At 34.2% G+C, this 14,971-nt stretch overlaps 1 protein-coding gene and 1 non-coding gene across 3 annotated transcripts in view; both read right to left on the bottom strand.

The window, feature by feature from the left end:
- Positions 1 to 14,971, bottom strand: part of NUP54 (nucleoporin 54) — a 31,863-nt gene that overhangs the window by 12,610 nt on the left and 4,282 nt on the right. For both annotated transcript variants that reach the window (XM_010342626.3, XM_003931993.4), the window contains 7 exons: positions 14,662 to 14,745; positions 14,419 to 14,565; positions 6,712 to 6,938; positions 4,711 to 4,898; positions 3,417 to 3,613; positions 2,147 to 2,201; positions 1,567 to 1,660 (listed from right to left, as the gene is read on the bottom strand). In XM_010342626.3, the coding sequence (XP_010340928.1) occupies positions 1,567 to 1,660; positions 2,147 to 2,201; positions 3,417 to 3,613; positions 4,711 to 4,898; positions 6,712 to 6,938; positions 14,419 to 14,565; positions 14,662 to 14,745 (992 nt within the window). The remainder of the gene's footprint in view (positions 1 to 1,566; positions 1,661 to 2,146; positions 2,202 to 3,416; positions 3,614 to 4,710; positions 4,899 to 6,711; positions 6,939 to 14,418; positions 14,566 to 14,661; positions 14,746 to 14,971) is intronic.
- On the bottom strand, positions 12,225 to 12,331 carry LOC120363706 (U6 spliceosomal RNA). Its single transcript, XR_005579160.1, has one exon. It is a non-coding gene; the product is annotated as a U6 spliceosomal RNA (small nuclear RNA).

A 14,971-nucleotide genomic window follows, 5' to 3' on the forward strand; every position in this document is an offset into this window, starting at 1 on the left:
TATACACATACAATAGAATACTATTTAATCATGGAAAAGAATGAAGTGCTGCCATTTGCAGCAACACAGATGAACTTGGAAGACATTTTAAGTGAAATAAGCCACACATAGAAAGATAAAGCCTGCACATTCTCACTCATATGTGGAAGCTAAAAAAGTTGATTTCATAGAAGTGAAGAGTAGAATAGTGGCTACGAGAGGTAGAGAAAGAGTAGGAATAGGCACTGCCAAAGGTTGCTTAACAGATACAAAAGTACAGCTGGATAGCAGGATTAAGTTCTAGTGTTCCATAATACTATAGGTAACTATAATTCACAACCATTTATTGTATTTCAAATAAGTATAGGAGTGAATTTTCAATGATACCAACAAATCATAAATATTTGGGGTAATGGATATTCTAATTACCCGTATTTGATCATTACACGCTATATGCATGTATTGAATTATCACACTATGCCCCATAACTATGTAGTTATATGTCAATTAAAAATAAAAGAAAAAAGCCATTAGAGGAATTAAGAGGGATATGATATAATAATAAAAGGTAAATTAGCCAAAAAAAAATCCTATATAAGTCCTTCAGACTATTAATACATGAAACAAAAACTGAGAAATGAAAGGAGAAAAACACAAATCCATTAAGTGTAGCTGTAGATTTCAACTCTCTTTCCCAACTAACAAACAGAAAAATTAACAATACAGAACTAAATACTATCAACCAACTGGATCTCACTGACATTAATAGAAAACTTCACCCAGGAACTGCAGAATACACATTACTTTCATAGGCTCCTGGGTTATAAGACCTTAGCAAAGTTAAAAGAATTGAAATCATATAAATTTCTCTGACCTTTAAGAATATTTAATTATGAAGGTCTACTTTTTTTTGGACAAAGTCTTACTGTGTCACTCAGGCTGGATTGCAGTGGCATGATTTCTGCTGACTGTAACCTCTACCTCCCAGGTTCCAGTGATTCTCATGCCTCAGCCTCCCAAGTTGCTAGCATTACAGGCATGTGCCACCACACCCAGCAAATTTTGGTATTTTTTAGTAGAGACTAGGTTTCATCACGTTGGCCAGGCTGGTCTTGAACTCCTGATCTCAAGTGATCCACCTGCCTTGGTTTCCGAAAAAAGTCTACTTTATGAAATAAAATATTAAGTATATTTAAGTATTAAGTAATTTTAAATTTGCTTCATCAACATACAACAATATAGCAAGACAATTATATGTTATGTCAACATAAAAAATCATAATTATAACCTTCATTTTCACAAGGCCCCATAAATAATAATATGTAATCCTTGACTAAAACTAGAAACACAGTTTAATTAATCCACTAAGCCAAGAATTCTAAATTCATTATTCTATCAAATCAGATTCATATGATTTGGGGACTTCTATCATAAAGAAGGTAGTTGTATAAAACTGTCTAATTATTAATCTATAGCGTATGCTACATTGTTTCCTATAAAATAGTAGCACACATAGTAAAAAGAATTAAATGTCTTTAATCCTTTTCCCTACTTCCAGGGCCAGAGAATGAAAAGCTAAATGCTTACATCTAATCTGGTTTGATGCTGCTTAGTCATCTGATCTTGAACCTTCAGTCTTCGGAGGAGTTCCTTAAAACCCACCATTGGTACAGGAATTAACCTGAAGAAACGCAGTGAACAATTTTCAGATCTTAAGCCTATTACTACAAAATTCCAGAAGTTAAGGTTTTAATAATAACGTTCATGTAATTTTACATTAGCTTTCTAGAGCTCTAAGGCAGATCTACTATGCCTATGAGATAACCATGTTACACCAAAGAGATTTTATTCAACCTTTGTATTTTACAAATGAGGAAATATAGTTCAGTCAAAACATTACATTATTAAATGCAAATGCAATTAGATTTTTCCATTCCTAGTTAGTTCTCACTATGCTATGCTGCCTTACCATAATCTTTTTTTTTTTTTCTTCTTAATTTTTTTCTTTTTGTTTTGGCTGAAGCTTTAGCTGGACAATAATTTTTTTTTAAAGCAATGAAAATAAACTTGCCTCATATGTAAGAATTATAATTAATAGCTCTTATTTATTTGCTCCCCTAGTAGCAAATATTAGTTCTTATATGAAAGAAGATGAAGACATACTTACTTTTCAGAATCAGGGTTATCTACCTTGGCCTGTTCCCAGATAATAGGATCAACACCTACCACAAATAAAAAATATTTTTTCTAAAACAATTTTCTGTTTTTATAATGTGTATGACAAAGGCTTTCCTATAATAAGACCCTAAACCCAGAAGCTATAATGAAAAGTCAAATATGATAATGGTAAGAATACACATTTTTGCAGAATAAATAAAGCTCAAAAAAAGTACAAACCGAAAGGAAGAATCTATAACTTATAGGATAATAGATTAACCTCCAAAATACAGAAAGAGTTCCTATAAGTCAAAAAGAAAGACAAAAAATCTAGAAAACGGGCAAAGGACACAAATAGATAACTCACAAAAAATACAAATGTAGCTAATAAACATAAGATAATTAATTTTGAAATTAATTATTTTGCCACCAGTGACCAGAAAAATAACATTCCTGTTATGAATGTAATGGTAGAACTTCCCTGGAAGGCAATTAATATCTAACATACACCATATGGACTCAAAAATTTCATTACCAGAGATCTATTCTAAAGAAATACATACCAATGTGTTCTAAGACATGTTTACAAGGATGCTGTTAATTACTGCATAGTTTTTAATAGTGAAAAGATAGAAAACAACTTAGAGGTGCTAAGTAACGGTGTATCTGTGGAATACTATGCAGTGTTAAAATAGAGTAAGATTTATCTTCACATGTTGACATGAAAAGTACTAAGAAATACTGTAAGTGAAAAGGCAAGCTGCAGATGTATATGCAGAATCCTTTTTTAAAGGACCTACATGTAAATATGCTTACATTTCAAATCACAGATAAAGTATTAAACAGAGTACCATAAACTGATAGTAGTTACTTCTGGGGAAGGGAGGTAAAGGTAATCTATCACACAGTCAATCCAGTTATGCCATCCAGAATATTTTACAGTAACAACATGTTCAGGTTTTACTTGAATATTCAGTTAAAATGAGATAAATTAGAAAAAAAAAAACCAAAATTTTACTAGTAAATTACCTTTAGGTAGATGGATTATGGACTATTTTTCTTCAGTTCATTATTTCTCAAAATTTCTATTTTAACATATACATATTAGCTATATAATAAAAAACTAAATGAATGAATACATACAAATATTCAAAACTATTCCCAAATAAGTGGATATGTGATGACTAGTTTTATTAACCTTAATAACCAACTAACATCTCTGAAACAGGGGGAGTACTTATTTCTAAATTTTTTTTAACTCTGTGATTCTAGAAACATACCAGCAGGAGGATTCTGTAAAAGCTGTTTGATCTGTGCAGGAGAAAGTTCTGTTCTAGTCATAGAAAGGGTTACACCAAGTTGCTGCAACTGTGTTTTTATATTGGCTTGTTCAAAATGGGCATATAGTGTTGTAGCTGGAACTCTTCTTGAAGTACCATTTGGTGAACGCTCAACAACATAAATGACAACTTCTGTCCTGAAGAAAGAATAACCAATTTATAAAATATGGAGCACAAAACTCACAGCCACAAACTTCAGCATAGCATGTGATTTCAGAAGGGTATAAGTTGAATTCAGAGATGGTTGTTTTAGGAGGCAATTAAAATGTTGGTTTTTTTTTTTTTTGAGCAAGGTTTGCTCTGTTGCCCAGGCTGGAGTGCAGTGGCGTGATCACTGCAACCTCAATTTCCCAGGCTCAAGCAGTCCTCCCACCTCAGCCTCCAAGTAACTGAGAATACAGTTGCACACTGCTACATTAAGCTAATATCTATTTATCTATATATTTTTTTATTTTTGAGAGATGGAGACTCGCTATGTTGCCTAGGTTAGTCTCAAACTCCTGGTCTCCAGTAATCCTCCCACTTCGACCTCCCAAAGTTCTGGGATCACAGGCATGATAAGCTGCTGTACCCAGCTGTTTTCTTCTTAAATCTTGGAAAATAAGAAAGTTTTACTTAATGTAATGTTCATTTACAAAGCAACTTAAATGATAAAATTAAAATGAGCCAGGTAAATATGAAAATATTTGTAAAGGGTTTTGCTTAGCTGCAAAATTCTATGTAAATGTTATTTATTATAGGAGATTCTGAAATTTATGAGTTGCTTCCCTGCAATTAAGACCACAAGTAAAATCTGATTCAATTACTGCATCTCATTAATAATCATTCTTCCAAATATCCTAAAACAAATGTCTTGCCACTAAGATTGAGAATTATACTTAGGTCAAGGGAAATAACGCAATAATATTTATCCATGAATGAACATGAACAGTAATCAGTTGACATTTTCCAATAATGTCTTTGTGGCCCTCAATTTGCACACAGCTATGACAAATGGTCCCTTCCTGGCCTGAATGAAAATCTAGAAAATTATTATCATCTAATAAGTTTAAAAATCGAAAATTTTAAAAAAGCTTTCAAGTAAATGTTTTTATAAATATTGAATAATCACTAGCTGAGAAAAGGCATTCTGCTCTGAGATTTAATTTGTGCGTTAGCAACAAAAACATTATTGATCACTCTCTTTGGACCATAAATAAATACACCGAAATAGAGTATATTTATGTATACTTACTGATCATCTGGCAATGTTTTAGTGCCCTCTACATTTACAGTAAGGGTCTGGTTTCCTCCCAAAACTTTATGCAATGATTCTACCAACTGTTGTTGTTGACTTCGAATCTCTGTTTCTTTTTTGTTGAAAACTAAAACCACTAGCCCATCTTCATCCTTATTACTGGGCATGCAACTATAACCTACTGCCTGTGGAATGACAAAATAAACAATATAAAACATATGTACAGATCTTAAATCTGGTGCTTAATATCAATAGCTTAATATCTGCTAAAATGCAAAAACAACTTAATGTCTGGTAATGAGGGGAATAATGATTCTTTCCACCATTTTGTGCCCTAGGAGGTCATAAAATTATAAAGAGAAACTCTTTTATCCAGGAATAACATAAATTTATAGAGTTAAATTAAGATTTCCTCTTTGAAAGAGTAACTAAAGAGCTTTCTCCCTAAAAATTTTGATATTCATTACTGTTGGTTGTTTCTGAACCATATGCATGCCATTATAAAAGTGACTGCAAAAATCAACGAGTAATTCTAATTTATTTCACTATACAGATGGTTCCCAACTTATGATTTTTCCATTTTATATGGTGTAAAAGCAATATGCATTTAGTAGAAACCAAACATAAAATTCTTTTAGTTTTTATTATAAAACTGTTATTAATATTATTATAAGATAGACTTGGCGTTACATTATTCTGGCCAATTGTACACTAATGTTTAAGTGTTCTGAGCATGTTTAAAGTAGGCTAGGCTAAGCTATGATGCTTGGTACGTTTAGGTGTAGTAAATGCATTTCTGAATTACAGTACTTTCAATTATGATGGGTTTACTGGGATGTAACCCATCATAAGTTGAGGAGTATCTATATATCTGATTCATGGAATTTTAAACTAAGTTTTAAATATATAATGAACTAATTTACAAATAAATACTTTGAATCACAGTAATGACACTGCCAACTTACAAATACCATAAAGAATGTCTATCACTTTGTTTATATAATACAAAACTTTATGAAACAGGCATTTTTTTACCTAGTAATATGACCAATTATACTTTTCTAAAGAATTACTCTTTTAGCTAGAAGCCTTTTATCCCTTTGCATACTTATATGCAACTTTTAAAACAGAATTTAAATTAACTCAAGTGTACATTATGCATTTTACATTATACAGGAACTTTAAAAAAAGAAAAAAGTTTAAATTGTTACATTCAGCTTATGTCTATTATTGAATATCTCTTAGACTAAATAAATCTATCACAATTTCAACTACATGCACTCAATATACTTTTTGTTAGTGAAGACAAAGAGATATTCTGTAACGAGACAGGCTGACCACTTTAAGGGTGTGATCCTCAGCCTTACAGCTCCCAACACAGGGTTACGTACACACTGATTAGGTTTAAGAGACCAACTAGGCAGATGTAACTCATAAGGCTGAGGTATAAACTGGATTGCAATACATAATTTGTTATGTAAAATGCATTACCAAATGAACCTAAATACTCTCACAGGCTGATAAACAGATGTTCTGAAGAGACAAATGAGACTGTTTGGTAGGCAAGGAATAAGAACAAAGAAAATGGGCAATATTGTTTTAATAGCTGTGGGATTATACATGCCAAGGGGAATTCCTGTCTGCTAGTTAGGGTATACTTTCCTGGCCAGTGTTAAATGAATACCACTAAATTCTAGTTTGGTGGCTTCCCTTTATAGGTGCCAAGCAAACCATTCTCCTGTTTACATTTTTTTTCTTCAGTTATAAATCACATTCTAGTCACACCTTCCTTTAGTCATACTCTGGTCACCTTTAATCACACATATGTAAGAAATTACTTCAATTTTATAATTTCTATATTTTCAAAACAAAAGCATAAACATACCATGTTCAAGGAGAAAAGACCCCAGCAATTGTTATCTTGATATTAATTTAATCTAAATATATCTTCTGTTATACATATTCTTTAATTGAAGACAAAAACAGTATTAATAATACCTTAAATCGGCAAAAGGGATTTTCTTGTGTGAATTCCACTGGCGGAATATTATTGTTGAAATACCCTTTTCCTGTTCCCCAAAAGGCCTGCAGTTGATTCCATTTTGCCAAAATAGCATCTCTCTCATCTCCCAATAGCGTTGGAGCAGAAAGAGCACTTGCAGTATTTATCAGTTGGTTAGATTGGGTAGGAGCTTGTGTAGGCTGACTGAAGAGACCACCTAATGCTGAAAAGGTACCCAAAATTAGTATTTTAAAAAAAACAAAACAATCCAGATCCTAGGCATAGTAGGCAAAATAATGCCACCCCCCCCAAGATGCCCACATCCTAATCTACAGAATCTATAAATGTGTTGTCTTACATAGTAAAAGGGCCTTAGTAGATGTGATTAAATTAAGCATGTTGAGAAAGAGGGTTATTCTGGGTTATCAGGATGAACTCAACCAGAAGATTCTCAAAAGTGGAAGAGTGAGTTCAGAGTCAAACAGATCTGAAGATGCTATGCTGTTAGGATATGGCAAGATAAAAGGAGCTGCAAGCTGAGAAATGCATGAAGACTCTAAAAACTGGAAAACACAAAAGAATGGATTCTCCCCTAGAGCCTCTAGAAGTAACACAGTACTGCAAAGACCTTCATTTTAGCCCATGAAACCCATTTCTGGACTTTTAATCTCCAGAAACTATAAAACAATAAACTTTCATTGTCTTAAGCTACTAAGTTGGTGGGAATTTGTTATGGCAGCAATAGGAAACTAATACACTAGGACAAAGCTTATAACATTAAACTCGCTTTTCTAAAATATTTTTTCTTGAGACAAGGTCTCGCTTTGTTGCCTACGCTGGAGTGCACTGGTAAGATCACAGCTAACTGCAGCCTCAACCTTTTGGGCTCAAGCATACCTCCTGCTTCATCATCCTGAGTCGCTGGGACTACAGGAGTGCACCAACATGCACCTGGTTAATTTTTTTAAATTATTTTTTGTAAAGACAGGGTCTTACTATGTTTCCCATGCTGCTCTCAAAACTTCAGAGCTCAAGTGACCCTCCTGCCTCAGCCTCCCAAAGTGCTGAGATTACTGTGTTCAGTAATCTCAGACATGAGCAACTGTGCCCAGCCCTAATCCAAATTAAGTCCATTACCAGAACACAAATTGAATCCACATTATTAAACCCACCACACAAAAGAAAGAGAGAGGAGAGTGAAGAGACGAGATGGGGGAGGCGAGAGAGGGGAGGAGGAGAGAGAGAGAGAGGAAGGGAAAAAGTCTATGTGGATAAAGAAAGTTTGTAAAGATGTAGAATTAAACAACCTTTATTGCTATTTGTATAATAAATATAAATTGGGGGATACGAAGTAAGCTTAAAAATCATTGTTATATCAATACCAGCTTACTAAACATTTTCCTTTCTCTTATTGTTAAAAAACATATACAGTAGTAACAAATGGATTGACCATCAGTATTCTAGCCTGAAACTTTAGATGGCTGTGTAACTTTGGGCAAATCAGTTAACCTCTCTGGGATACCAATTTCTTCTTCTTTTTTTTTTAATTGCATTTTAGGTTTTGGGTTACATGTGAAGAACATGCAAGATTGTTGCATAGGTACACACTACCAATTTCTATAATGTAAAGAAGGGCCAAGTTCTTAGGGTAGATCAATATTTCCCAAAGTGTGAGATAAGTATGTCATTTTTTAACAAAGGGAGGAGAAAGTCCAAGGCTCAGAACTTAAGGCAAAGGTATCTACCTACAATTTATTAACACTATATTTTCTTTGTAATTAATTTCAATTACCTTTCCTTACAGCAAATACTAGTTTTCTACTTACAGCAGCAAGGTAAATTTTACTTTAAATTAACTGTATTTAGTGTTTCTATGTAAACTGATTTAAAGAAAATTCTTAAATAGTAATACAAATGGTATGCAGATAAAAAGAAAATATGAATACCAAAATGTCCTGAGTTTTAAAACACTGTATTAGATATTATTTAAGTTCTCTTTCAGCTCTAAACATTGAAAGTACCACAAGGTCATGGGGCTTCTATAGGGTTAGAGAGAGGCTCTTTTACTCTCCAGAAAAGTATTAATTCCCAAATGAGTATATATAAACATTGGAAAGCACTGGACTAAAACTCAAAACACTTGAATGCTGCTTTATTATAAGCTCACTTTCTACCCTTGACCAAGAAATTCCTGGGCTTTATCTTCAACTTCTAAATGAGATTAATCAACTGTGATCTCTATACTGAGACATACATAGTTGGCCTCCCCTGTTACACGTCACACTGAATTATGACTGAACCAGTTTACTTAAAGTTCACTAGCTGGAGGTCATTGAACTCAAATTATGAAATCCAACAGACTCTTTTCAAGACAGAATAATATTCGACTTCTTGTACTTTCCTATCTTTTCAGAGCCCTCCTGCTGCTGCTTATTCCTTAAGCCCCCAAAAGAAAATCTTCAACTTCTGTTGAATATATTTCGTTCTTGAAAGCCCTTCTCCCTTACATTTCCTGGTAATACAGTCTCTCTTTTTCAAACATATAAACACATTCATTCATTCACTCACCATTAATTCATACAACAAATATTTACTGGGTACCCACTAAGTGCTCAGAGCTAAATATTAAAGATACAGTGGTAAATAAGGTGGACAAGATTCATTAAAGAAAGCGAACACATCAAACAATAATGTTAACAATTGTTATAAGTCCTTCAGAGAAGTACAGAGGTTCTGGGAATACTAAATAAGGGAGCTGAGCAAGCCTGAGAGAGGGATCAAGAGAAGATCATCAGCCAAGGAAGGAGTCAGCTAAGCCAGGGGGTAGAGGTTAAAGGCAAAGAGTATGTGTAAGATCTCTGTAGAGACAGAGAGAGGAAGATGAGTGGGCAAAAGCAGTAAGAAGACTAACGATGAGGTAGAAAAAAAGTAGAGTGTCACAAAAGTTAAGGTCTCCCATTGGCCAAATACAACTAACTGAAACATATTTATCAAAGCCTATGCTTTCAAAATGGTAATTTTATAAAGTAAAGATCAAATTTTAAAAAGATTCTAACTCCTAAGATGCCACTAGAAATAATGAAGCCACCAACTCCTTTTTACAAATACTGTCCATTAAAAAGAAAAAAAATTATCCTGCCTTTCCTATACAAATTATACACATCAGGGTGATCAAGCAGTCTTGGAGGATGAGGAAAAAGTTCCTTTTACAAAAGAAATTTCAGTGTGATAGGTAGGAAATTAGAAAATCACCATCTTGCAGCTCCTAATAAGATAACTGATTGTGGCAATGATCATCAAGGAGTGAAACCATTAGGTTAAAGTAGTAAGATAAGGTTATGCTGTCACCATCTGAACCTACTGATCAATCTTAGCATCACCAAGTGAGATAGCCTCTTAATGTGATGTGATATGAAGCACACAGCACCACTTGCAAAATATTCTTACCAAAAAAAGCAAGCATCATGTCCCTAAAGCAAACTTTATTTACCACAATTATGAGGGGAAAAGTTAAATAATATTGCAAGGAAGCAAAAGAAAAATACAGAATGGGGGATAATTAACAAGACAACTGGGAAATTCATGAGGGAAAAAACAGAGTTGGGAATTCTCTACATTAAAAACAACTTAAGGGACATGACAAGAAAATGAGTATGTGGTCCTTGTTTGGATCATGATTCAAACAAACCAAATAAGAAAACACTTTTGAGACATATAGGGAACTCTGATTGTAGATGGGGTATTAGATAGTACCAAGGAATTACTGTGGGTTGGAATGATGTACACCTTCTTAAAAGGAGAAGTATAGCATATTCTTCATATGTACCCCAAAACCTAAAATGCAATAAAAAAATAAAACACAGAGAGAAGTATAGTAAAGTAAGCATGAAATGACATGCCTGGGATTTGTTCTCAAATACTTCAGCAATTTTAATAAAAGGAAAAAGAAGATAGTAACAAATGTGGCAAATTCTGGTATTTGATGACTTCAGCTGGTAGGATTCACATCACTATTCTTTTTTTCTTTGTTAGCATTTTTCATAAAGAATAAGTGTTCCCTGGATTTACTGAGATGATTAATGACCTTAACTATTTAATAAAATAAAGAAAACAGAAACCAGCTTAGCAAATAGTTTATGAAGAGGAAAAGAGTGGTAGCTCAAGTGAAATGTGAGATTAAAGTAGTTTTTCTGTTGTTGTTATTACTGTTTCAAGAAAAAATAAACTTTGAGTTACTTAAATGTGGATGAGAAGAAGGTGAAGATTTTCAGGGAGGGAGTGCAGTTAGAATAATCAACAGCACACAGGTCCTCAGAAGATAGGTTAACAGATCCTGAGACAGGTAAAAAGAGGAAAAGGTGAACAGAGGGAGGAAAAGAAATAGATTTGGTGGAGGGAAGTTGAAGGAATTACAATAAGGAATTCTATTTATTTTCTTTTCGTTTTTTTTTTTTGTTGTTGTTGTTGTTGTTTTTGAGACAGAATCTTGCTCTGTCACCTAGGCTGGCTGGAGTGCCGTGGTGCGATCTTAGCTCACTGCAACCTCCACCTCCTAGGTTCAAGCAATTCTCATGTCTCAGCCTCCTGAGTAACTGGGACTACAGGTGCACACTACCATGCCTGGTTAATTTTTGTATTTTTATTAGAAATCGGTTTCTCCACGTTGGCCAGGCTGGTCTCAAACTCCTGACCTCAGGCGATCTGTCTGCCTTGGCAACCCAAAGTGCTGGGATTACAGATGTGAGCCACTGCGCCCAGCCCTATTTCGTCTTTGAAGCAGCGGTCAAGGCCATCTGCTAAAAGTAACAACAGAGAAATTTGAGATCTGAAGAGAATAAAGGTTTAAAATTACTGCTATAGAAAGTGGGAGAATTAAGTTGAAAGTAGGAACTTCACAGGATTACCAGGCAATATTGAGACCTGAGGTTGGTGATCAAGAATTTATAGAGGTATTATTCACACTTCCATAATGTGTGATTTTTCTCAAGCAGTATCTAGACAGACAGTTGGGCTTATAACGGCTTGGTTTTTTTTTTCAGGCAGAGGTAATACAAAAATAAGGAAGTTTAGCATATCGGCAAGAGACACTGAAACGTAAGGCCATGGAATCCAAACTAGAGTAGTGAAGACAAAAAGAGCTAACAGAGCAGAAAGTATCAGTTGCCTAAAGATCCAACAGTCTTGAAGGATCCTGGATAATGAATGCTTTGGCTTGAAAAGGACTTCTGTCGTTTGTCAGAAAAGCCAAATGTGACTTTTCCCCTTGATTCACAGGTATTGCCAACTGACATAGGTATAGCTGTGATTAGTAAAAGGGAGCTAATGAGTATAAGGAATACACGGATGGGCATCTCTATACTGAGACAGGACAAGCAGTGGTCCTAACCATGCTGCTCAGTATTTCACGGTCAATATTCTACTTGGCTTGCAAGTAGGAGACGGCAGCATTTAAACATTAGTGTTTCTTTTTTTGTTGTTGTTGTTTTTTCTTTTCTTATTTATGGCAGAAAAAAATATGGAACACTTCACGAATTTGCGTGTCATCCTTGCGCAGGGGCCATGCTAATCTTCTCTGTATCGTTCCAATTTTAGTATATGTGCTGCCAAAGCGAGCACTAAGCATTAGTGTTTCTAAGAGTTTTGTTCTAGTACTCTCCTCTATCTTACTCTGGAATTAAGCCTCCTAAATGACATCATCCGTATCTACCACTTTAAATACTACTTAGGTTCTGATGGCTTTCTTATGTTCCTCCTGAGTTCACATCCATATATGTGACTACCCAGGGGACACCTCAAACTCATTATTCTACCCACAAACACCTGCTCTTGCTTTAGTATTCTGAATCTTAGTGAAGAGTAAGGGATCCTTCGGTTATGCCATCCAGGAGCCCAGGATACCTTTGTCCAGTCATTCGCTTTTATTGATTCTACAACTTAAATCTCTCTCAAATCCACATCCTGTTTTTTCTCTCCACTCGGAACTGTCACTGCCTTAATTCAGGTCTTTCTTGCTTAGATTTTGGCAACAGCTTCAGAACCCATATCTCTGCCTCCATTCCAACCCACCAATAATCTATCTTCGTATTTCTCTAAGAGATACTTCTAAAAATCTCTTTATTTTCCTGTCTAGCTTAAATCCTACAAGGGTTTAGAATTGCTTAAAGGACAGCTCCTTAATAAAGCATACAAGGCACACCAGTAATCCAATTCATATTGTCTCTCCCATTGTCACCACTGACTCAGGTCATTTATGCAGTAAAACTACCCTGATCTAGTTACTGGTCCCAAATGTATTATACTCTGCCATAAACCATGCTATGTTATTTCCTCTGCCTGGATGCCCTAGGATCTCCTTGACTATGAGCAGGGATTGTGGTTTTCAACCTTGTATACCCAATGCCTGACATACGATATATACAATAAATGGCTACTACATAACAAAATGAGCCATTTCATTTTTAAAATAGCACCAGATTCAAATTCCCATTTTCCTAACAAAACTAAATGGAACTAGTTAGTCATAGTTTGAGAGACTTTATTTCAAGAAACAAAGAAAACACTTTGTTTTTGCTGTCCTGTCCTTAACTACTTAAATATTTCATCAAATTTTGCATTTTTCCAGGATTGTAGAAAAGATGAATGACTGGAATAGCTGAAAGAATAATTCTGAGAATACTATTATCTTCATCCTACTGTTAGGTAATCCTTGAAATTCATGTTTAATAAGTTAATAACTAATCTTCAATGATTAAGTAGAATGAATTTTAGCTTGTCAATCAAGTTATTTAAGAAAAATGAAACAAAAGTAATTTAAAGAAGTGTCAGATAAGAAAAGTAAAAAGAGCACTAGAGGGAATAGTTGAATTTATGTTGCTCTACTTCTTGAGAGGTATACGGGTAAGTTACAATCTCTGTTTTCTCTCTTCATCCACAAAATGGGGATAACAAAAGTATTATTTCACAGGGTACTTGTGAGAATAAGTTAATCCATACAGGACAATGCGGAACCTATTGCCATACCAACTGGTAAGGAAGCCATCAAAGACTAATAACCAGAGTGTGTCAAAGGGACTTGGGAGCCAACTTGAAAAGGCTCACACTAGCTAAAGATGTAACAATTTAAGCATCAATAAGAATGATAACTGCTGGATTAAAAAATAGCAAATAGTTTAAAGACTGCAGTTTCTGACATTAAAAAAAAAACCGGAGAATACTAGACAACCAAATCTTTATTCTGAAAACCAGGAATAAAGAGAAAGAATCAACCACACAGATGAGGTGAAGTTTCTCCTCACAGAAGTAGTCCAACAAATAAATGAATCCAGGTGGAATAGCACTATTTGTAATAATGAATTAATGGATCTAGGTAATGATCACCAATGGCTGATCACTCAGAAAAAGAGATAACCAGATATTTTATGTCTTCTGATAAAAAATATAATACCTATAAATAGTCTTGCAAACAATAAATGTAAGCCCTAGGTCTAACTCAGTCATCAAGAAATACAGAGAACAAAGGAATGTGTTAAACTATACCATGGAAATGCAATCAAAAAAGTCTTACATGAAAAGTAACACTCCAAATCCTATGGAATATATTTATATATATATTTTTAATTCCACTAAAGTATTTTGAATACACTCAATACTGTCAGCCAGTATCATTACGGTTTTTTATTTGAAACTGAAAACTTCATACTTACTAGTTTGCTGCTGCTGATGTTGTGTATTAAATCCTCCAAATCCCAGTCCAGTTCCCAAACCAGTACCTAAACCAGTACTAGTTCCCGTTGTTGTGCCAAAACCAGTACCAAATCCAAAACCTTTGTTTTGAGTACCACCGAAGAGTCCTTTGAATGAAAAATTGGAACTCGGTAAGTTTAAAAAAAAAAAAATCTGATCTCTACTTCATTTACTTCTACAGATGACTTAAGATGGTCTCTTACCAGTAGTGCCTGTGTTAGTGGGGGCAGAAAAGCTGAATGCAGAACCTGCAGTTGTAGATGTTGTCCCAAATCCTCCAAACCCACCTAATTAAAAACAAAAATAGAAAGGAAGAATCTTTTGTATATATAAAGGCAACTTCTTTTAAATATTATTTTATAATTGCTACATGTAAAATCAAAATACATTGATCTAATTTTTCCTTTCGCTACTTTCAAGATCAATTTTTTAGAAAACTGTATTACTAATCAAGAAGTCAAAATGTTACAAGAAATGAACAAGTAAGCATTTAAAATAGAAATACCACAATGT

Source organism: Saimiri boliviensis, chromosome 3 (genome assembly GCF_048565385.1).
Source record: "Saimiri boliviensis isolate mSaiBol1 chromosome 3, mSaiBol1.pri, whole genome shotgun sequence".
Lineage (NCBI taxonomy): Eukaryota > Metazoa > Chordata > Mammalia > Primates > Cebidae > Saimiri > Saimiri boliviensis.